Source organism: Nyctereutes procyonoides, unplaced genomic scaffold (assembly GCF_905146905.1).
Source record: "Nyctereutes procyonoides isolate TBG_1078 unplaced genomic scaffold, NYPRO_anot_genome, whole genome shotgun sequence".
NCBI lineage: Eukaryota > Metazoa > Chordata > Mammalia > Carnivora > Canidae > Nyctereutes > Nyctereutes procyonoides.
Window position 1 is genome coordinate 44,132,284 of NW_026575131.1, and position 23,716 is coordinate 44,155,999.

Below are 23,716 nucleotides of genomic sequence, written 5' to 3' on the forward strand. Positions count from 1 at the left end.
TCCTGCCTGTGTCCCTGCAGACCCTGTCCCCTTCCTCTTCAGAATTGCTGCCCATTGTCCCTCTCAGAATCTTCCATCCCCAGTTTTTCCCAATACTGCCCCCCACAGGGTGATCAGTCACCTTTATAGGATCCAATTGCAGTCTCCCCTGGCTTTTGACTTCCTCTGTCTTTTCAGTCCCAGGCCTGGACACACGGGCCCTTTTATAATAGAGGAAACAGGCTCCGAGAGATGAGGTGGGGTCACTGCCCTTGACCAGAAGTGGGAGTCATACCCAGATCCTCCAAGCCCTGGGTTTCACCTCTTCTCCCAGCCTCACCGAGGTTCCTGCCTCAGATCCTGCCTCATCGGGTGACCCTGCAGCCATGAGGGTCTCTCAGACCCCTCCCTGACCCTCACCCCACCTCCCCCAGCCCAAGTAAAGCTGGGCCTTTGCACACAACTCGTGGGATCCGGCAGCGACTGAAGACCAAGCAAGTGTGGCCAGCACATTCCTCTTCTGCCCAGAGCCTCTGGACCCCTCTGTGAATATGTAGAGATGAGGCTTTGCTGCCCCTGGACTCCAACCTGTCCCCCATTGATCATGGACACAGTCATGGCCACAGCCCCTCAGACCCAAAACTGCCACCTTGTTAATCCCGATCCACGATCCTGCGTGCCTGGTGCTATGTTGAAGCTTTTGCAAGGGTCACCTTTTCATCCTTCATCCTCAGGTAGCCCAGTAAGGTGGGTGTCACCCCCCAAATACAAGAGGGAAAAGAGTCTTCAAGGTGTAGCATGACCTAGGCAGCCCCAGTGGTGCAGCGGTTTGGCGCCGCTTGCAGCCTGGGGTGTGATCCTGGAGACCCAGGATCGAGTCCCACATCGAGCTCCTTGCATGGAGCCTGCTTCTCCTTCTGTCTGTGTCTCTGCCTCTCTCTCTGTGTCTATGAATAAATAAATAAAATCTTAAAAAAAAAAAAAAGGTGTAGCATGACCTGTACAATGTCACACAGCAGACTCCAGTCTGGCTGAGTTCTATAGCCCTACCTCTGACATGCTATGTGACATGGGGCCTAGAGCTGGGTCTCTCTGGTCCCCCTTTTTCCACCTGGACAAGGAAGGCTGGGCTGGACCTTCTTTACAGGCTGAGGTGGACATTGTGTAGCTGCCTACATTGTCCACATTGTCTTTTTTTTTAAGATTTTATTTATTTTTTTTATGAGAGGCACAAAGAGAGGCAGAGACAGGCAGAGGGAGAAGCAGGTTCCATGTAGGAAGTCTGATGTGGGACTCAATTCTGGGACTCCGGGATCACAGCCTCAGGCGAAGGCAGATGCTCAATCACTGTGCCACACAGGCATCCTGGTCCACATTTTGTCTTGAGCAGAAATGCCCACCCCAGACTCAGGTCATATGGAAACAGTCACCTTTAATTCCATGGGTGGTTGTGGGACACTGGCCTGGCCAATCAGAGCCTCCACGTCCCAGGTCACAGTGATTGGGTGGAGATGAACATGTGACCCAGTGAGGGTTTCACCCAGGAATTTTGTTCGGAAGCGTGAGAAAGTCACTGTCTTCCCACTAGGGTTGTGGAGCTAGACAGATGGAAGGAAGACCCAAGAACACTGCATGGGATCTTAGATCCAACTGTACCCGACACTAGGAGATCTAAGTTCTTCAATTTCATTAGTCTCTAACTTACTGTATTTGCCAAAATTGCTTTGAGTCCATTTCTGCGAACTACAGAAGAACCCGCCCTGACCCCTATGAAATTCAAGCCTGGAAGATTGTGATGCTCGGTTTGTATGCTGCCAAGGCCAGCTGTGTGCCAGTGCAGTATCCAGCAGCAGATATCAGAAAAATCAGAATGGAGTTGTTTGGGGGTATAGCCGGGGTGGGTCTCAGCCTCACAGCTCTGAGAGGATCCCCCACACCTTCCTTGGTGGTGCGGATGTTGGAAGAGAGGGGTGGCAAGGATTAGGGGCACCCTTGTGGGGGGGGAGAGGGTCCTGGTGGGGTGTCAGTGTTGTGGAGGGGCCTGCGGGCCTAGGATGGGGTTCATGAACACAGGAAGTATGGAAGAAGGACTACCTCCCACTGCCAGGAAATAGGGGTCAGTTCTCTTCCCTTTCTACGGTATATTAGGGGCCTCAATGCCAATATCCTGCCTCCACTCAGTTCCGTTTAGTGGGGAGGGAGGATTCTTAGGTCCACCCCATTAGTGACCTTGACTGGTGTGTGGCACCCCCAGAATCACTTTCCCTCTGACTACTCTGAAGGCCCTTCTCGTCCGATTGTCCTTCCATCTGTCCATCAAGCAGCCATTCGTCCAGCAAACCTTGACTGTTCTCCGTGGGCCAGACCCTGTCCGAGGGATGCCCCGTGAGCGAAACCAGCCAGCCCTGGCAGACCTGGCGGTCAGACAAGCAGCTAAATAAATTAATTGCATATATTCCAGGGGCTGGGCTGCCTTGGGCTGCTTCTGGACTGTGAGCTAGGAGGGCCCAGCAGTGGTGTGCCCCAGACCCTCCCAGGGCTCCCCACTATCCACAGCCCCTGCATGCGATCTCAGCTAGTGTATTCTCCATTCAAAGAGCAGGACTCTGGGCTGAAGACCCCACCAGCCTCCCAGCAGCTGCTGTTTTATTAGCATTTCATTTGCTTGTCCTCACACTTACCACCTAGAGCGTGCCCACACTCGCTGGCCACCAGGGGGTGCAAGAGGCAAAGACTTGGTCAGGCCTTTGGGGCTCCCAAATGGTCATTGTCCACATTCCTGGCTGTTCCTGGTGGGTGCATTTTGATCCTCTATCCTTTTTCACCTCATACGTCCTCTCTCCCATTTTTCAGAGACTGAACTACGGTTCCATGAGACCGGATTACCCAGTAGGACCTCACATCTCCCCCCACACACACACACCCACCCGTGTGCTCCTGGGCCTCCCAGCAGCCTCCCCTCCTTGCCAAGGTAGAGGTGTGGGCATTCCCAAGCCCAACTCAGTAGGACTTGCTCCCAGGAGAGCCTCAGAGATAGGAGGTAAGGGTAGATGGGAGAGGGGCAGTGAGCTCCCTGTGCCATGAGGCATTTAAGTTGGAACCTAGTACCCATGAGGGTAGGGATGACCTGGAAAGGATCTTAGCTCTGGGTGAATTGTGAAGCCACTTCACGCTCTTTCAAATCTGTGGATGGACTAAAAGGAGAAGCAAGAGGTCAGTGACTTGCCCCCAGTTGGTCCACAGTGGTCAGGATGGGAATCAGAGTTCAGTTTTGGCTATTTGTCTTTAGCCCCAAATTAAGTTTTTGTTTTTTATTTCAGGCCTGCTTTACACTCCCAGAGGGTCCTATCCCTGAGAAATCTCTTCATAGCTCTGACACATCCCCCAGCAAGGTCTTTGGATGCCTCGAGCTTGGTCCCCATGCCCCTCCATCACTCAGACCCACTCTAGGGCTCTCCAGTTCTTCAAGAAACACTTGGGGACACCCCTTTGGTGCCACCACACATGGGACCCCAACCAGAGGAATCTCCACGATGGGGGAAACTGAGTCTCACACACAGACACAGACATCCCCAACTGCCTGGGTCAGCGCTGGGCTAGGGGGAGGGATGGGGGTAGAGGAACCCCAGATGGGAGGAGGGGGCATCGACGGTGGGCCTCAAAATGATTCCAGCCTCCAGGAGGAGGGGTTGCTATTGTCCCCACTTTTCACATGAGCGAACAGGCTCACTATGATGCAGTGACCAGCCTGGGGTCACGTAGTGAGTGGGACCCAGAGCTGGGATGCAGACCCAGCCTCTCTAAGCCTGAGGACCTATCTGCTGGACCATACTCTACCTGCCAGGGAGGGTCCTTCAAAGCCTTCTCCTGCTGATGTTGTCGGGGAGGATCTCGAGGAGGGAGGGTGGAACTGGGATAAAGACAAAAAGGATGGGCTGTTAGAGGAAAGAGCGTGAATACAGAAGGTGGAACTGGTCAGAATGGGAAGGGGCATGGAGCATGAGTGGCAGTGGGGGGGAGCCTTAGTGGTGGGAGGGGGCAGTGGGTAGGATGCATGGGGTCAGGCCCAGCCAGCTCAGATTAGACAGACCCTTCCAGACACGCCCTGGCTGCTCCCAGAGCTGCTCCAGCTGCTGCCCTCACGTAACCAGAGCCTGCCTGTTGCATCAGAGGCAGGCGGGCAGCCACGGGTAAACAGAGCAGCCCTCGGGGGGCCCGGGGCTCCCCAGCCACCTTCACGGTCCCCAAGCCTTGTTCTCTGCTTTGGAACCAAGGCAGAAGCCCCCATTCTAGCCTGGGCTCTGGTGCATCCTTGGGATACCTGAGTATCTGGCGTTGGGCATTGTGGGACAGTGCCTTGGGGGCAGAGGCAGGACCCCTGGTCTCTACTTTCTTATGACAATGTGAACCGTAGTTTATGTCCAAAGATGAATGCTTTGCCCAGACTAGGGATCCAAACTGCCCATGTCACAGATGGGTAGATTGAGGTTTGGGGAAAGGCCTCCCAGAACCCCAGTTTCCTGCCTCAGTGTCCCCGCTCCCACATTGATATCTTTACATGCTCCCCACAGAGTCCAGGAATCTAGCCATCTCCTGCTGTCTTCCAAGAAGATGGATACCAGGCAGCGGTTGCAACTCCTCTGCTTTCCCACTTTATCTGCCCCCAATCGACCCCCTCCTCTCCATCTCTCAGCCTCTCTTTGGGTGCTCAGCCCATTCTGCTTCTGCCCACTACACTGGCTTCATCTCTCTCATCTTCCCCTGCCAAAGAATGCTCCGCACTCTGCCTCTACACCTTTGCAAGTGCTTTTGCCTTCCCCCAGTGGCAAACTCCTGCTCATGCTTCAAGGCCCAGTAAAATGCCCCCTTTTCTGGGAGGCCCTCCCCTGTCCCTTGGGCCTTGTCCTGACTCCCCAGAGCTGGGGGAGTGTATGCCAGCTCTGCTTTCTCCCGACCAGGGGGTTTCTCCAGGATTACACAGTCCAAAATCATCTTCATTCTATAATCTGTTCACATTGATTCACTCACCAACCCTGCTCTGATTTCCCACCTGGGCCTGGGCCTTTTCTGAGTGATGCTAGGTGGTGCTAGGATCCCAGGGAGGGAATGGATATAGGGGTCTGGGCCGGGGTCCAGCCCTGGAAGCCACGCCTCCTGCACACGGCTGACCTTTCAAGCTGAGGAGGGCACCCAGCAGCCAGAGGGGTATGTTGCCCTCCTGTGGAGACAAGGGAGGCAAGCAAGCACCCAGCTACAGGATGGCACAGATGAGCAAGCCCACATAGGCGACCCCAGAGCCAACTTTCTGCAGTCTCTCCATTTGGGTGAGAGCAGGGATCAATGTTGGCTTCTAGAAAGGATCCGTCCCTGGGGACGTCCTACAGGGTCGTGGGTCAGTTATATTTCACTCCATTTCGAATAAGCCTAGAGTTGGGGCTAGCAGTGATCCTAATTAGAGACAGGGTCCGAATTAGCGTCAGGGTCACTGTAGTAAGGTCAGGGCACCCAGGGAGGGCGGGGGAAGCCTGGCGGGTGTGATCCAGCTCCGCCCTGACTCCCTTTCTCCATCATACGCCCTCCTCATTTCGGCGTCTTCCGGGGTCCGGGGTCCGAGTCCGGGTCCCCAGAACTCCCGGGGCGGGGCCACGCCCAAGTGCCTGCCCACCACGGCCCATATGCAAATGAGCCCCGCCCCGCCCAATCAGCTCCCGTGGGGGCGGGGCCGCCCATGCTGAAGACACCTGTGGCCGCGGGGCGCTCCGAGCTCTGCGCTGCTGCTGCTGCTGCTGCTGCTGCTGCTGCCAGACTGGTACGTGAGCGTGCAAGGGGCCCAGGCCCAGCAGGTGCGTGTCGCGTCCGGCCGAGGTTTGTGTGGTGTCCTTTGAACTGCACCTGTGGGTAGGGTTGGGTTTGGAAGTCCAAGTGTGCTGCTGCGCTGTGGAGAGTTGTGTGTCTAAGAGATGTGCGTCCTAGGACGTGAGCCTGAGAGGCTGTGTCCAAAGGGTGTGAATCCGAGGGGTGTGTTCGAGGGGGAGGATGTGTCCAAAGAGTTGCAAGCCCAAGGCTTGTGTTTCTGAGACGTTGTGTGTCTAAGGGTTTTGATGTCATTTGGGGAACTGAGTGTCCAAAATTGTGGGGCCATGGACCCCATTTGTGTGTCTGTGAGTTGTGTGTTGAGTCTGTGAGCTGGAGTGTCCCCCTCTCCTGGGATGTACCCCTTTGCACATCCTCTAGTCCCTTGTACACAACCCAGTGCCTTCCTGCTATGGCTTTGCCCTTGTGTGTCACTGTCCCACACCTGCATGTGGCATGACTATCCATGTGTGCCTGTGACTGCCATAACCCTTACCTGTCCTGTGGAGTTTGGGCTTCAGGCAGCAAATGTGGGGCCTCAGCTTGGTCCATGGGATCCCTTGGGGTGAGGCTTGGGGGCAAAATAGGAGGCATGGAGCCCTGGGTGGAGGGGGCACAGCTGCCTGGGTCACCCCCTTCCCTGTGCCTCAGTTTACCCATATGAGAGATGGGTACAGGAACATAGTCACAGCCCTCTGAGATTGTCAGCACATGACAAGGTGGTGGCTGCATTACTTTCACAGTCATGCTCACCCTGCCCCCCCCCCCACTTCTCTCAGGGTCAAGGGCTGCAGACATAGCGGACTGATCTACCTGGTATCCTCAGTCCCTTTGTTGCAGGCTTGAGAAGTCGGAAACAGCTAAGACCTTACGCCTGGCCTGGCTGAAAATCCTCATGCAGGAAGGTCAGGATCTCTGGACATTTGGCATCCAATGACTAGAACTCTGATTATTGGGGTGATGGAAACTGGGTTCAAAACAGTATTTAGACTTTGAAGGACAAGCATGTGGGGTTTGATTGCAAAGGTCAAAGGGGCTTTGGGAGAAGTCAGCCTTCCTCCATCTGGTCCCCATGCCTGCCTCCTGCTGCCTGAGTCAAGAAGTGAATCTTGGCTTCCAGAGAATGGAATTTTAGAACATTTAGGGTGCAGGGTGTCTCACCTACAAGAACTGGAAGGTGTTTATCTGGTCTCAAGCTCCCATTTTGCAGGGAGGGAAGACTGAGCCCAGATGGAGCTATCCAGGACCCTCAGAGAAAGTGTGGGCTCAAGGCTGCCCCTCTGCCATCCGGAGAGAACAAAGCCTGGGACAAGGGGCCTAGTCTTCTCTCTTCTCTGTGTGACTTCAGACAGCTCGCTGCCCCTCTCTGAGCTCTGCAGCTGCCCCTGTGACCTGAGCAAGTTGAACTCGGTCTTGCATCCAACCTCTGACTAATGATTGATTTTGTTAAATCATTACCCAACTGGGCAGATATCTGGAAAATGCAAAGTAAGAGGGGAAAGGGAATTAAAATCATCTGTCACCCCAACTTAGATGCAATGAGTGTATAAATGTTAGGGGTCTGGCCTTCTAGAAGATTTGAGGAACATATGCACCTGAAGACATGTCATTTTTCAGGGAGGATTTATCATACACTGGGATCCCATTCGAGGTCAGAGAGATCACCAGCCCTGGCCCTTGAATCCCTGTGGGGTGAACACAGAGGTTGGATCCCATTTCTCAACTCCCCAAAAGGGGTCTCCCTGTGCCTGCATCTTGGGAGCTGTGAGGCTGCCCTGTCACTTCCAGGTCCAGGAATGAGTGTCTTGAACCCCAACAATGTCCCAGGCTCACTTCCCAGAATGGTGACTTTGGGATGCAGCAGGATGGCCCTGGGGTACAAGCCCAGGCTAGGGTGAGATCTGGGGGTCTTGCTGTGTGGCCCAGAGAAGACTGCTTCCTCTTGTGTAAAATAGGGACAGTGATCTCCGCTTCACTGGGCTGTTTGTGGGTCAGGCAGGTTCTGTGTAAATGAGGTGGCATGTGGGCCTGGGCAGACAGTAGGCACTCAATAAAAGAGGTGCCATCCGAACTGTGACCGAGTGGAAGTGCCTGTGAGCCCCATCTAGGCCCATCCCCACCCCACCCTCTACCAGAGCCAAGGAGGCCTCAGGGCTGTCCGCTTTCCTGGCCTGATCTCCAGGTTCAGTTCACCCGAGATCAAGGCGAGGTCAGAAGGGAGCAGTTGAGGATCCCTCAACTGAGGATCCCTCAGAAGGGAGCGGTTGAGGCCACTTGGCATGAGGAGTCATAGGCCATGGGCACAGGCCTGCCCCTCTCCACTTTCCATACTCACAGCCCTCATGTTTCCCACAAGATGCTGTCCTGGCCCCCTGTCCCAATAGGGCTTTTCCTCATGAGAGAGCCAAGGGGTCTTTTGAAAATCCTGAGTCAGACCGCAGCTCTCATCTACTCATGCACCTACCATGGCTCCCCAGTGCTCTGCAGTCACCCTCTCATCCCCACCCCTGAGGCCCCATGTGGCCCCCCTGCCCTCCTCTATCTTCGTCGGCTCCTACTCCCCCTGCTTTGGTCACATTGGCTCCCCCTGCACCAGGAAGCTGGCCAGCATGTTCACACCTCAGGTCCTTCTCACCTGCCATTTCTTTCACCAGGTTGTCCCTCCCCCACATGGCTGTCCTCTCATCCATGAGGACCCCATTTTCAGAAAGGCCCTTCTGACCCCTCTGTCCAAAGCAGCTCCCCCGCCTGCCAGCCACCCCTCCTGCTTTCCCCTGTTGAATTTCTTCCTTGAAGGCCTCTGTGTCTTCCACGATTATGTGTCTGTTGTCACCTCTCCCACAGGGCTGGGTCTGTCCACTCCCTGCCCCCGTGTCCCCTGTACCTGGTGTGCTCCCAGACACTTCTGGGGAAGAGTATGGGGACCAGGGCTGCCCAAAGATCCCATCTTTGGATGACTATGTCTTGGGTTTGCTGGGCTGTGGGCTGAGTCCCTTCTGCCCAGCGCTGACAGATGTGCTAATTTCCCAAGCAGGGAGGCCCTGGCCTCTGGGGATGAATTTCTGGGGTCCCATGGGGAGATCTTTCTCTGGAACAAAGAGAGGGAAATATTGGGCCGTCTCTGCAGTTGCCCCTATGGCTCGGGGAACATCACTGGGTGCCTTGGGTGGTTCTGGGCTCCAACTTAGGGCAGCAGGGTTGGGTTCTGGATGTGGAGTCTCTCCCAACTCCAGGGGTCAGGGTCCCAAATCCTTCAGGGAGGTGGGATGGGGTAGCAGGCTTCTGTTTGCAGTGGCCATGTCAGAGAAACTGACCTTTTTGGCAGATGAGAGACATGATTTCCTTCCCAGATGGACGGTGGGATCTACAGAGAGTCAGTCCCTGGGCTTGAGAGGAAGATGAGCACCATCCAGTTGGTCATTATGCTGGTGACCGTTTAGAGCAGGGGTCTCAGACCAGAAGGGGACGGGACTCAAATTTGTTTTATGGGCCACAGGGCACTTAAAAGAAAACTGAACAGGTGGTCAATGTTTCTTCCATATATTTATTTTTAAATTTTTATTTATTTATTCATGAGAGACTGAGAGAAAGGCAGAGACATAGGCAGAGGGAGAAGCAGGCTCCCTGCAAGGAGCCCATTGCAAGGCTCAATTCGATCCCAGGACCCTGGGATCATGCCCTGAGCTAAAGGCACATGCTCAACCACTGAGGCATCCAAGGGTCCCATTTCTTCCATTTATAAAAAAAGCAGTTTGCTCCTTTCCTCAAGGAAGGGTGATCAGGGGCCTACTGTGTGCTGGGCACTGGGGAGGCTCCTGATGGGGCAATGCGATTGTCCAAGAAAGTAACAAAGAAACACAAAAAGTTTCCGGTAGGACTGAGTGCCTCAGGGAGAGACGAATCTCCCCTGGGAAATTGGTTCCTCCAGAAAAAGGAATTTCTGCCTGGCCTCAGAGGACATGGAGCAGTTTCTCAGACCTGGGTGATCTGGGCAAGGGGGGTTCCAGGGGAAAGGCCCCCCAGCCTAGGCAAAGCCAGGTGACCGGAATGTGTGGGGCTGCTATGTCAGATGCCCGAAAAGGGGCAGAAGGTGTACTAGGAATTTGCTGGTAGGTGAGGCCTTTCTAAAGAGGAGGGACAGGTGGGTAGGCTCCTGGGGAGCTCCCAGGGACTCGTGGTACAAACGGGGAAACTAAGCCTCAGAGCATGTCAGGCAGTGAATGTGCGGTGGAGCCGGGAATTGACCCTGGCCTGGCCAGGCCCACAGTCACAGCCCTGGTCTCTCAGCACATGGCCACAGTGGGCCCTCCAAGGAGCATACCTGGGGAGAGGAGATCCGAGGGACTCCACTAGGCCTCAGTTTCCCCATGGGAGCCAGAGGGACCCATGGACAAGGAACCCCTAGGGGCATTCTCCAACTGGAACATTCTGTTTCTGGGATTCCAACTGTGTGTGGGTGACACATCCCACTCTCAGACCCCTAGAGTTCTCAGGATCACCACAAAGATCTCTACAATCCCCTGCCACCTGCTCCACTGTGGCCTGTGACTCCCATGAAGCATCCAAATATGTGGCCCCCTCCAAATGCTCACTTCCCACAGACTCCCCAGCCCCCGATTCTCCCCTGGAGCTGCAGACCACTCTGCCTTAAGGAGCCAGAGGGTTGGGCATTGCCACTGCAGATCTAGGAGCCCTACCTGTGTCCAGGGATCTACGGGAAATGGACAAAAAACATGCGTGTGTTTGGGGGGCATGGTATGTTTGGGGGCGCCCGCATGTATTTGGGAGTTTGTGTGCAATTGGGGAATTGGAATGTGTTAGGGGCCCGGTGTGTGTCTGGAGAGGTCTGTGTGTATTTGGGGGTCTGCATATGCAGGATGAGCTGAGTGTGTTTTGAGGATACGTGTGTTTGGAAAGTTGTATGGGTTTGGAGGTGTCTGTATTTTGGACTGCACATCTTTTGGGGACTTTTGTCGGAGGGATTCACATGTGTTTGGGGGTGATGCATGTGCCCAAGGTATCTATGTATATTTTAAGCATCTGTGGATTTTGAAGGGCTCTGCCTGTGTTTGGGGGACTCCTTGTGTGGGGCATCTCCCTACCCTCATCTGTCCATCTGAGGAATGAGCTTCCTCAACCCCCGCTGCCTAGTCTGCCTAGGTCCCCTGCTCTGATCTGGGCCCCTCCCGGGGCTGAGCAGAGCTGACCATATGACCATGAAAGCTCCTAGCAACTGCAGAGCACCTGCTGTGAAGACTTGCTCCTCAGCTCAACAAGGCAGCCCTGACTCTCCCCATTTCCTGGTGGATGAAACTGAGGCCCACAGAAGCTTGGCCCCACCAGAGTCACTGACAGAGCCCACCTGCCCTCTGGGACCGCTGTGGGCTGAGCCAGCCCCTAAGTCACCCACAGAGGCCCCTCACTTGGGGCACCATCTCCCCAGGCCCCCAGGGTAGGAGACAGGCCCAGGCCCCTGCTGGGGAGGGGAGGGTCGCTGGCAGCTGGGGTCGGAGCAGCTTGAGCCCTCAAGAGAGGGGAGGGGGGGGTCCCAGCTTTCCAAGGGGCTCTTCCTGTCGCCTGTAATGAGGTACTTGGGGAACAGGTGATGAAACCACCTCCTGGGTTGCGTGAGGCGGGGCTGCAGGCCTGATTCGCTGCAGCCGCCCAGGAGCGGCGCCCCCTCCCCGCTTCGCCGCGTCCCCGTGGGCCCTCCCCTCCCCCACGGCCACCCACCTGCCTCTCACTTCTCCTTTCCTCCCCTCCTTTCCCGGTTCGGGTGCCCCGGCAATCTGTGGCCTCCGGGCTCAGGGCTCTGGCAGCGTGACTGTGCCACTCGTCCCCCATTTAAGCCCCACTGGGAGCCAAGAAGGGGAACTTGACTGGCTCCTGGTCTTTTCTCTCAAAGCCTCACCACAAGGCCTTTGAGGTCAGAATTTTGTGACCCATTTAATGGGGGAGGAAGTGGGGGTTCGATGTCACCCAGCGTGTCGCTGTGATCTTGCGGGATGACATGCTGACTCAGCACCCCCAGTTCCAAGGCCCTGCCCATCTTCCTCCTGGCTTCTGGAAGGCCGGAGGACAAGGACAGCAGAGCCATCCACTACCCTCTTCTCCCCAACTGCTGGGAGAAAGATTCTCACCCCCATTTACAGGTGAGAAAATGGAGTCCTCAGATGGGGAGGGTGCAGTGGTGAAGGGTCAGTGGGAGGGTGGCTTCCTTTCCAGCTCCCATATCTCTATCACCAAGGTGGTAAAAGGACCCACCAGGTCAAGAAGGTGATAGTTTATGGACCAAAGGTGTTTGTTGATTGACTTAGCGACCACAGGTACAGAGAGTTTATGATCTCCGGGCCCTCAGGAAATCTTCCTTTGTCCTCTCAGTTCTTTCTCTGCGCAGCGCTCAGGCCTGGGATGTCCAGCTCTTCTCCCCCCTGCCGAGTATGCCACCAGTTCAGGCCTCATGTCTCCTGCCTGGACACCTGCCCCAGCCTCTCCCTGTCACTTTCCTCCTTCTTAGATGCTACCTCCTTGGCGGCCATGAGCAGGAGAAGCTTTAAAAAAAAAAAACAAAACCCTTTTAGTTTAGTTGAGATAAATCATAGAGAGAAAGATGCACAAATCATCAGAATGGGGCTAACACATTTACACAAATGAAACATGCCTGAGTGCCTGGACTCTGGACCGGTGAGCAGCCTCCTGAGGCTCCCGCTGCCCTGTCACAGCGCCTGCCCAGGGTGGCCACTGTGCCGATCCTCATCACTATAAGGGAATTTTGCCTCTTCTGGAACTTCATGTGAATGGGATTACGGAGTGTGTCCCCTCTTTTTTTTTTTTAAGATTTTATTTATTTATTCATGAGAGACACACAGAGAAAGAGGCAGAGGGAGATGCAGGCTGCAGGGAGCCCAATGTGGGACTTGATCCCAGGACCTGGGAATCACATCCTGAGCCAAAGGCAGACACTCAACTGCTGAGCCACCCAGGCATCCCAGTGTGTCCCCTCTGTTGAGTCCAGCATCGTGGAATCGGTCCGCGGTCTGGGAGGTTTACATGTATGGTTGCATGGAGCTGGCGTGCATCCTTTTACTGTGTTGTGTAGTAATCCATCACAGAATCTAGCAGAGAGTATTAGCTAATTCTCCCATGGGGGCCCTTTGGGTGGGTTCTAGCTTGGGGGCAACGATGAATGAAGCTATTGAAAATACTCTTGCCGGTGTCCTTTGGTAAAATGTGGATCCGTTTCTCTTGGGTGAATACTGAGAAGAGAGATCTCTGGGTTATAGGGAAGACATATATTCCCCTTTAGTAGACACCAGGTAGTTTTCCAGAGTGGCTCCACCTCTTTCCCCTCCCACCAGCAATGTAAGAGAGTGCAAGGGGATTTTTTAAACTGTAAAATTATGTCCCGATGCCCCTGCCCCCAAACTCTCCATGGCTCCTCACTGACCTCAGAGCAAAGTCTTTGCTGTGGCCTTATGTGATCAGATCCCCACAATCATCCCTACACCATCCTCCATCCCTCCCCCATCTCCCCACTGTCATGCTGTCCAACTATATAGCCATCTGTGATTCCTTTAAAATATCAAACTCTTGATGGCTCCAGACCTTTGCCCTTGGAGATGCCCCTGCCAGGAACACCCTTCCCTGCCATTCTCCCATGACTGGCCCTTCCCTTGCTTGGTTGCTCTTTCTCGTGCTTCAGGTTTCAGCTCCAATCTCACCTCTTCAAAGATGTCTTCCCTAGAATCCCTGAGAATTCACATGGGTTCACATGGCCCCTTTTGTGGTCAATACACCTCACTTTTTGGACTTACTCAGGTTCTTTTTTAAAGATTTTTAAAATTTATTCATGAGAGACACAGAGAGTGGGCAGAGACACGGCAGAAGGAGGAGAAACAGAGATCCTGGAATTCTGGAGGCAAAGGCAGATGCTCAACTGCTGAGCCACCCAGGCATCCCATTTGGGTTCTGACATATAGGAGTTTTCATAAAAATGACTTGGACAATTTTCATTGTTTGCAAAGATCTGAGTTTTTTTTTAAGATTTTATTTATATATTCATGAGAGACACACAGAGAAAGGCAGAGACATAAGCAAAGGGAGAAGCAGGTTCCCTGTGGGGAATCCGATGTGGAACTCAATCCTGGGACCCCGGGATCACTACCTGAGTCAAAGGCAGATGCTCAACCGCTGAGCCACCCAGGCGTCCCCTGAGTTAGTTTTAATAACGTTGCATTTCCCTCTCCTTTGAGGTTTGATAAAAGCTGTAAAACCATCTGGGCCTGCTGTCCTTTTAATGGTGGGTCTTGAGTCACTTTTCTAATTTTCTCTGGTCTTTGATCTACTTAAACTTTCTACTTCTTTTGTGGTCAGCTTATTGCAGTGGTTGGCACATGGTTGATACTACATGCTAAGCATGAGGCTATGAAGAAAAAGGTAGGGAAGTGCTGGACTCCTGGCTTCAAATGCCTGCTCCCTGCTCATTTGCTCAGGCCCCCACCCAACCTGTCCATCAAGGAAACTCCAACCACATGCTTCATCCTCTGAGATGCCCTCTTGGATTTCTCCTGTCCCTGTTCCATTCTTGGGTCAATGGGTCCATTTCTCTGCTTCTCTGCTGAGCAGATGCCACAAGCTCTCTACTTTCTGGCTGGATATCGTGTGTATGGGGGGGGAATGTGTGCACAGAAGAGGCCTCCCCCCCTCGTGCCTGGCACACTCAGCATGTGCTGCTACCTCCCCCCAGCAGTTCCGATCACGCCAACATCTGGAGAACAGGCCACCGGGTCTGTCTGCGGCTCAGTGGGGATTTGCATGTGAGTACAAATATACATGCACACTCTGGGCCTTCCGCCTCCGCATTCCTTGGCTGGCCCTTCACACCTGGGCTTGAGACAGGTCAACGCTGAGTGACTGGATTTGCATGCCCATGTATTTCTGGGTAGGGAGTCAGCTGGGGGAGTCTGAGAGGAAGTTGTTGAGGGAAGCTGGGGGGAGTTCAGAGTCTCTTTTGACCTGATCCATTCACTAAATCTGGTCCTGCGGGTCTTCCAGTCTGAGGGGGACAGAGCTGGATATACCCACCCCTAACCCCATGGGGTCAAAACTGGAGAGGAACTTCGGGAGCTGTAGGAGTCCAGAGTGAGGGCAGGGAGGACTTCCTGGAGGAATGAATTTTTAAGCTGTGTTTTGAAGTGTGGATAGGAGTTGGCCAAGTGAAAAAAGGGCTTTCCAGGCAGAGTCATTTTGTTATGGGAAGATTAAGATGGGCAGGGGCTGATTGGGGCAGGACTTCAAATGCCCAGTTGGAAACTAGAAATTTCTCCTGAGGGCAGAGAGGACCCATGGAGAGTATGTGAGCAGGCAGGGGTGTGATCAGAGCTGTGTGCTGGGTGGATCCCTCAAGGGCCAGAATAGGAGATGGCTTTGGTTCTCAGGTGAGGATTGGGGGCTTCGAGGTCACTGAGAGTCAGAAGAGTCAAACCCCAGCATGAGCCCATCTGCATCTGGCCTGGCCCCAGAGATGACAGAGGATCTGGTGGTTTTTGGAGGAACCAAAGACCCCTGGAGTATACTGACTTAAAGTGTATGATGTGGGTCTAGAACTGGAGGAGAGGTGGCTCGCCCCTAGTCTCTGCCCAGATGGACACAGCCCTGGTCTCCCCTCAAGTCTCCTGCCTGCTGCTCCTCGTGGCAACTGTGGCTAAATTTATAAATGATATATCAAGCTCCATCCCATGCTCAAAACCCTCTCATGGCTCTCTGTCACTCTTACACCGAAACCCACAGTCCTCCGCACAGCTCAGAGGACCGAAGTGACCTTGCCCCTGTGACCTCTACTCCTGGCTTCCTTGCCCCAGCTTCATTACTGTGTCTCATCCTTCTTCCGAGCCTTGGTACCTGCTCCTCCTTCTACTTGGAACTCACTTCCTGTCTTGGCTCCAAGAGACCACCCTCACCCCTGGGCCTTCTGGTTTGTGGGGCTCCCTCATTATGCGAACCCTGCCCTGTCCAGGATGTGCTCATCTAAACTGGGGACAGATTGAGATCTTCCAGGCCCAGATTCATGTCTGAGTCCCACGTTCCCATGGGACCCTAGGCACGGGGGCATTTCCGGAGTCACCTTGGCACCAGGACCTCCGGACCAGTGCCCCTCTTCTGTCCCCAGGGACTTGTCAGGGCTGGGGCAACACGTCCCAGCCGTGGGAACATCACCCGATTCCGGCCAGGAATTAAAATTAGCCTGGGAAGTTAAATTTAGCAAGTCAAGCTGGAACTGGGGGGCCAGGGCTAGGGCTCCCGTGGGTCCTGGCTCTGCATCATTGTGACTGCTCAGAGACCCAGACCAGAGAGAGTGGAGGGCACACGTAGGGTCACACAGCAGGCCAAATACAATGGTTGTCTAACACGTCTGGGCCCTGAGACTCTGGGACAGTGGGATGGAGAGTCCCACCCAAACCTCTGGAGCTGGAGTCTGGGAAGCAGGTATGGTTGCTCCTGGAGATGGAGTCGCATTTTCCTATACTTCTCAAGAGTTCATTCCCAAGCCTTGTGTTAGGTGCTCTGCATTTCATCCCTAGCCCTTCCACAGAACAGCCCACTGAGGCCTGAGGAGAGGCCTCCCTTGCTGAGGACTGCCCAGTGGGTTGGAGGCTGTCTGGGACCTGACCTCAGGCCTGCCTGACCCTGGAAGCCTCAGCCTCACCTGAAACCTCAGTCACCTATGAGATGGGGGTGGGGGGGCTGGGAGATCATGTGGTCATAGAGTTGGTGGAGGGGGTCTTAGATGCCTTGGATGTCTTGGAGTGGCTGTCTGTATGGTGGCATGAATGCTACACGATGGGCTACATGACTCCTTCATTCCAAGGAGCTCTGCATGGGGAGAGCTGGGGAAAGCCTGGATCCCAACATGCTGCATAACTTAGAGACGTGCTGCCCTTCACGAGTTGTCCATTCTCACTCCTGAGTACCCTTCCAGGGAGATCCAGAGTCCTCATGAGAAGGGTTCAGGGTTTCTTTCAAGCAGACCTCAGGCCAAAACCCCAGTGTGGGCTCTAAGCTTGAGGTCTTTTCAGGGTGTCTCGACCTACTCCCACCTATAACTTTTTTTCCTTTTTTAAAGATTAATTTATCCATTTTATTGTATTTATTTTTTAAAAAGCTTTCATTTATTTATTTGAGAAAGAGAGCATGCAGGAGCACAGGGAGGTACAGAAGGAGAGAGGTGAGCAGACTCTCCGCTGAGCAGGAAGCCTGACACGGGGCTCTATCCCAGGACCCTGAGATCACAACCCAAGCTGAAATCAAGAGTCAGATGCTCAGATGACTAAGCTGCCCAGGTCCCCCCTGTTATTCTTTTTAAATGGATATAATATATAATCACTAAAGCGGGAAAGTTAGAAAATTCAGATAATCAAAAAGGGAAGGGGGAAAGAAAGGACACCGAAGGTCACACATTGTATGGTTCTATTTACATGAAATGTCTAGAAGGCACAAGTTCATAGAGACAGATCTGTGGTTGCCAGGGGCTGGGGGAAGGAGGGTAGAGAGGGACTGCTAATACTCATAGGGTCTCCTTTTGGGGGGATGAAAACTTTCTGGAACTATCTAGACGTGGTGGTTGTACAACACTGTGTACGCACTAAATGCCGCTGAATTTCACACTTTAAAATGGCTAATTTTAGGTTGTGTGAATTGCATCTAAATTTTTTTTAAAAGGGGGAAAAATTTCACCCATAAATTTCCACCCAGCAGTGACTCCTATCTTGCTCATTTCTTTCTAGTTCTTTTTCTACTCTCAATGCAATTTTTAAATATATGTTTTCTTGTAACCACAGTCCTCCATCCTGCTTGTTGGGCAGCTGTTACAGGATTGAATGACTTAAAGGTGTCCAATGTGCGGACCAGGCTTTTTTTTTTTTTTCCAGTGGCTCAAGATTAGTGATTCAGTGAGCAATGTTTCCTGAACGCTGCCAGGTATCGGCATCAGATGTCCATCCAACCTGGCCCGTCAAGGACTTTTAGGCTGTTGCCAGTACTCATAATACCGGCGCATATGTGGCACTTACTGTGTGCCTGGAGGATCTGAATGCTTCCCATGGGTTAGCTCATTTTATCTCCCGACAACAGTGGACTGTGCATGACACACACAGAGGGGCTAGGGAGGTCAGGCTCCCCCGAGGCCCCACAATTACCAGCTTGTTTTGTTTTAGAGGCAGGGGCGGGGCCATACCCCAATCCTTTGCCTGGTTAGCCTTCTCTTCATGTGGAATTGGTCCAAAGGTGTTTACTGAGCATCTACTGCATCCTGGGCTGGTTGAGGATGGGGGTTGTGGGGGTGACCTGGCCTGCCTTGATTTCCCCATTATCTCCCCCCTCAGTGCTTGGCAGGGGGCAGGCGGAAGACAAGAAGGGAAGCTGGGTGCCTGGTCTCACTTTCCATCAGCCCACTCTCCTCTCTTCCTTCCCCCCCAAGGCCAAGGTCTTTCCATCCAGCCTGGGACAATGGGGAGGAAAAAAATCCAGATCTCGCGCATTCTGGACCAAAGGAATCGGCAGGTGAGTTTCACTGGTTGGAAGAGCAGTTGGGGGAAGGGTGTTCTTGGCAGCAGATGCAGCCTGGGTGAAGGCCTGTCCATTTGGGGGGGACTGCAAGGGAATGGGGAGCCTTGATGCGGTGTCCAGAGTTTGAAATGTAGCATTTGCTCATTTTCATGATGATTTATTCATTTACTCTCCCTGATGACTGGAGCCCCAGTAGGAGAGATGGAGCTTGACACAAACACACCCAATCCAAGGCTGGTCCAGAGGGAGGCACGGACCTGAGGAAGCTCAGAGAGGCAATGTGGGCTCTATCCTGGAGACCAAAGAAAACTTCCCCAAGGAGAGGACATTTGGGCTAGGTTTTGAAGCACCAATAGGAGTTTGCCAGGTTGAGAAGGGAGAAGGAAGGAGCAATACAGCCAGGAAGGACACCGTGCCCAAGGCATAGAGTCAGGAGGCCCCTCCATCTCCTCCTCGCCACCCCAAATCCATGTCTTCTCCCACCCTGCCTGTGGGTCCTGGGTCCAGGTGACGTTTACCAAGCGGAAGTTCGGGCTGATGAAGAAGGCCTATGAGCTGAGCGTGCTCTGCGACTGTGAGATTGCCCTCATCATCTTCAACAGCGCCAATCGCCTCTTCCAGTATGCCAGCACGGACATGGACCGCGTGCTCCTGAAGTACACGGAGTACAGTGAGCCCCACGAGAGCCGCACCAACACCGACATCCTCGAGGTACCCTGGGGCCCTCCACCCCAGCGCCCGAAGTCTAGCTCACTGCGCTTGCTCAGAGCCTAGGGAGTCTTGGTTGGCACAAAAGATGAGTGTTGTAATCTGGCTTTACTGCTGGTCTGAGTGGTTTAAAAGCAGGTTTGAGGTAATGTGGGATTCCTCTCAGGAGCAACTGCCCCCATAGCAGGAAGAAAAACATCAGCCTCTGTGCATCAAGGGCTGCCCTCTTTGTCCCTCGCACACCTCATCTCATTTAATCCTGTCACCTGTTTGGTGAGTGCAGAAACAGAATAAAGGGCACCTGAAAGAAAGCAGACCTCACTGAAGTCGAGAGTGGTTTTGTCTGAGCTGCCCTGTCCCCAGGAGAAAGAAGCAGAAACACCCCTGCGCTAGCTGATTTGCCCCCCACACCTACCACCCAGGATGGGCAAGATCACTTCCCTTTGGAAATGGGAATCTTTACCCAAGGTGGGAAGCTAAAGCCACAGAGATGGAGAGACCAGCAGGCCTAGGACTGCACGTGGCGACCCCCAATGTTTCAGGAGGGTGGGAAGAAGCGGGGGTCCAGGAGAACCGGGGTCCAGGAATATGCAGGTCCGGGGGGAGCAGCTCAGGAAAGCCTGTAATGTTGTCCTCCAACATCTTTTAAATACCTATTACACTCCAGCCTTGGAGGCTGCACGCAAAAGCAGGATGGAGATATCAGGGTTATATTCAGGAGGAGCGTTAGGACAGTGCCAGCAGGTCCAGGTGGATCTCCACCCCTACTGTGTGACCTGGGCCTCTCTGGTCCCAGGGCAGGACAGTCCCTCTCTCACAGGCATTTGGAATTTACTAGATGTAACTCACTAGAGTTTTTGGTCAATGGGATTTGTCTGGAACAGGCTGTGCCTGCACTCTGATCCACCCTCAGAGCTGGGTGGGGTAGGTCTCTTCCCTCTCCCATAGAACCAGGTTCCCTGGCTAGGATGGTGGGAGGGTCACCCTATTGTTTCCCCTCCTCACAGACACTGAAGCGGAGGGGTGTGGGCCTCGATGGACCAGAGCTGGAGCCAGATGAAGGGCCCGAGGGGCCAGGAGAGAAGCTGCGGAGGTTGGCAGGTGACGGGGGTGACCCAGCCTTGCCCCGGCCCCGGCTCTATGTAAGTGACTTCCTGCACCACTGGGAAGGGGTCCTCCCTCACCTCCTAGGCCTAAGTGGCCAAGGCTGAGACTAAGACAGAGAACTAAGGCCAAGAAACCTAGAGTTTGGGAACACGTCTCTGCCTAGGTGGAAAGGGAAGGCTTCCTAGAGGAGTGGGCATTATCATTGGGGCTTTGAATTTTTTTTTAATTTATTTATTTATGATAGTCACAGAGAGAGAGAGAGAGGCAGAGACACAGGCAGAGGGAGAAGCAGGCTCCATGCACCAGGATCCCGATATGGGATTCGATCCCAGGTCTCCAGGATCGCGCCCTGAGCCAAAGGCAGACGCCAAACCGCTGCACCACCCAGGGATCCCTATCATTGGGGCTTTGAAGGATGAATAAGAGTTCATTGGACAGCCATTCCCTTCCTTCTTTATTTCTTTGATTCATCAGTCACTCTGGGAAACCCCCTCAGTGCCAACCCCATATTGAATAAGAAGCCTCAGCCCTGGGCCTAGCTGCCAGTGAGTGACAGGACCGAACACAGGCTCCTTCAGTCATGTGGGGTTAGGCCAGTGGGAGGAGTAGCAAGGGCTTCCAGAAGTGGATGCTGGCCCCTGACTTTCTGTGCTGGATTGGATGTCCTCATCAACATGTTCCTCCAACCAATCCTGTCCTCTCTGCCCTCAGCCAGCAGCCCCTACAATGCCTAGCCCAGACATGGTATATGGGGCCCTGCCCCCACCAGGCTGCGACCCCAGTGGGCTTGGGGAGGCCCTTCCTGCCCAGAGCCGCCCATCCCCTTTCCGGCCAGCGGCCCCCAAAGCTGGACCCCAAGGTAAGGATGGGCCATAGGCCCTGGGGCAAAAGGGGGTGGAGATCCAACGGGGTGGGGGGGTCATAGTGGGGAAGGTGGCTCAGGCACTGCTTATCTGTTTATTACCTCTGGACCTCAGACTTCATTAGATGACATGGCCACATGTCCTCTCTCTCTGGGGGTTTCCTGCAATTCAGGCCTGGCACACCCTCTCTTTTCACCGAGCCACCTTGCCAGCAAGACACCACCACCCCTGTACTTGGCAGCAGATGGGCGGAGGCCGGACCTGCCTGGTAGCCTGGCAGGGGCCCGAGGGGGACTGAGCACCTCGGTGAGTGAGGGGAAGGCGTGGCAGGGCTGATGGGGCAAGGCAGGATGGCCTGGGTGTGGGCCTCAATTTTCCCTTTATCGTCTTCCCACAGCGAGGCCTCTATGGTAGCCTACAGAGTCCGTGCTCTGCCACAGCTCCAGGACCCCCACTGGGTAGTTTCCCCTTCCTCCCTGCAGGCCCCCCAGGTATGCACCCCCTATGTGCCCTGCCCAGGGAGACATCCATACAACTGCCTGTTGGGGGTGAGGGGTGGAATGGTCAGGCTTGGGCAAGGGGCTCTCTAAGGTCAGGGCCTCAGTTTATTCCTCCTACCTCCCAGAATATAGCCTAGGAGACCCTCCTCCACCCCCTGGCCTGCTGCAGCCCCCTACCCTGGCCCCCTGGCAGCACTCGAGGGGCGATGGGCCCCCAGCCGCCCCTCCCCAGCCCAGGTAAGTGCCCCAACTGCCCTTCCTCTCTCCCCTCCCTAATGCGGTCATTTTTGTGGGGTCCCCCGTCTTCCGAAGCCCCTAGCCACTGCTGACCCCTGGCGGCCACTCCTGGTTCGACACGCAGCCTCTCCCGACCCTCCTCCATGGGATGGGTGGCTATTTTGGAAGCCCCAGGAGGGACCGCCACCCCCTCCTTTCCCAAGGTCCTCCTGCCGAGCCTTTGCCCAAGCCATGCCACCTCCCCGGCTTCCCTCCCTTCCTCGCTGAGCTCACAGCCCTCCTCCTCCTCCTCTCTCTCTCTCTCCCTGCAGTGGGGGCCGAAGCCTGAGTGAGGAGGGGCCCCCCGCCCGCGGTGCCTCCCCGCCGACCCCCCCAGTCAGCATCAAGTCCGAGCGCCTCTCGCCGGCCCCCGGGGGCCCCGGAGACTTTCCCAAGACTTTCCCCTACCCCTTGCTCCTGTCCCGGCCCCTGGCGGAGCCGCTACGGCCCGGGCCGCCCCTGCGCCGACTGCCCACTGCGGACGGCTGGGCCCGGTAGTGGACCCCGGATGGCACGGTCCTTCTTCCCACGCGGGGCTGGGCGAGGGCACGTGGGTCCCAACCTCCCTCCCCCGCGTCCTTAGAGAAGATGGAGAAGTTACGACCCTCCAAAGTGAGGGCCTGGAGTTCGGATCCACGGTGGGGGGGGGGGGCTCCTTTCTCCCTCTCCTGTGTGTGTATCCACCAATAAAACACGCGTGGTGTCCACGGACGAAACTGTCGCTGCTCAGAGCCACCACCATGTCCGGATCCTCCCATCTCTTTCCAAGATGTCTCAGTCTTGCCTTGTCTGGGTTTGGGGTGGGGAGACAAGGGTACGCGGGAGGGATCCCGGAGGAAGGACGTTGAGGGGTAGGGACGTGACCGGGAAGAGCCCTGCAGGGGGCGCAGCGAGCGGGCGACTCCGTAGGCAGCGCGGCCCACCTCCTCCGCCCCTGGGGACCCTGGGGGGCGCTTAGAGAGCGCACCTAAAGTGGTTCCACTCGGGGGGCCAGAGGCTGGGCTACCACCTCCTGAGGACGTCGGGTCCTGTGCTCCGGGGGAAGCTCCCAGGCTGGGTCGCGATCGCTTGCAGCAAGGAGCAGTTGGGAATCTTGAATGTTGCGCTACCTACCCGCCGGCTGGGGGCGGTCACTACACGATTCATCTTTTAATGGGCATAGCCCTTGATCCCTGGACCCAGCAATTGCGATCCACCAAAGGCAGGAGGGAGCCCGAGTTTATCTACCAACTCCGGGGGGCTCAAACTCTCCCACTCTGGCCAGTACCCTGAGGGCAGCCTTGGGTGTCCAGGAGCGCAGGGAGCTCCATCTGCTTCTCTCCTCCAGGCACCCCCGAGGCGGTCTCGTGGGATGTTTCTAACACTCAGATCCGATCCCTGACCTTTCTGGGATCCTGAGCTGCTCACCCCTCTACTCCGCATGCGACTGGCGCCACCATGTCCCCTGTCCTGAGCCCCCCCCCCCCCCCAGATACTTCTAGTCCCAAGATTTGGTTGGGTGAAACGGAGGTAAGGTTGGAGAGGATCCCTTCTTAGCCTTTGGATCTCACCCTCACGGGGGACAAAAAGCCAGTTCAGTCCCTGAAGTCAGTGCCCACAGGTTAAGTGCCCCGTGGCAGGTTCCTAAAAATGTGGGCTGCTTTCAGAGATTGGGAGGTGGGGGCACCGGCGGGTGGGTGAGGTTCAGCGTGCCCATCCCGGGAGACTGCACTTTCGCCATCTTCCATTAGGTGGCGCCCAATAGTACGCTTTGGCTTCTGCACTCCCCGCTCACAAGTGAAAAATAAAATAGAAATAGTAATTAAAAAATAAAATCCCTCCTGGCTTCCAAGGGCTTCACCTCATGTTTTCAGGCTCTGAGCCTGG

General features: G+C 54.8%; 1 protein-coding gene across 1 annotated transcript; it reads left to right on the forward strand.

The window, feature by feature from the left end:
• Nucleotides 1-5,793: 5,793 nt before the first annotated feature.
• On the forward strand, nt 5,794-22,429 carry MEF2B (myocyte enhancer factor 2B). The gene is made up of 9 exons (XM_055344008.1): nt 5,794-5,822; nt 18,308-18,390; nt 18,904-19,107; nt 20,112-20,246; nt 20,923-21,070; nt 21,247-21,380; nt 21,472-21,565; nt 21,700-21,811; nt 22,123-22,429. Exons 2-9 carry the CDS (start codon nt 18,337-18,339, stop codon nt 22,346-22,348), a joined length of 1,107 nt encoding a protein of 368 aa, XP_055199983.1. The 5' UTR covers nt 5,794-5,822; nt 18,308-18,336; the 3' UTR covers nt 22,349-22,429.
• The last annotated feature ends 1,287 nt before the right edge of the window (nt 22,430-23,716 follow it).

Coding starts and splice junctions, on each gene's coding strand:
- MEF2B (XM_055344008.1), top strand. CDS start 18,337: ATGGGGAGGAAAAAAATCCAGATCTCGCGCATTCTGGACCAAAGGAAT. Junction 18,391..18,903: donor TGGACCAAAGGAATCGGCAG/GTGAGTTTCACT, acceptor TCCTGGGTCCAG/GTGACGTTTACCAAGCGGAA. Junction 20,247..20,922: donor TGCCCCGGCCCCGGCTCTAT/GTAAGTGACTTC, acceptor CTCTGCCCTCAG/CCAGCAGCCCCTACAATGCC.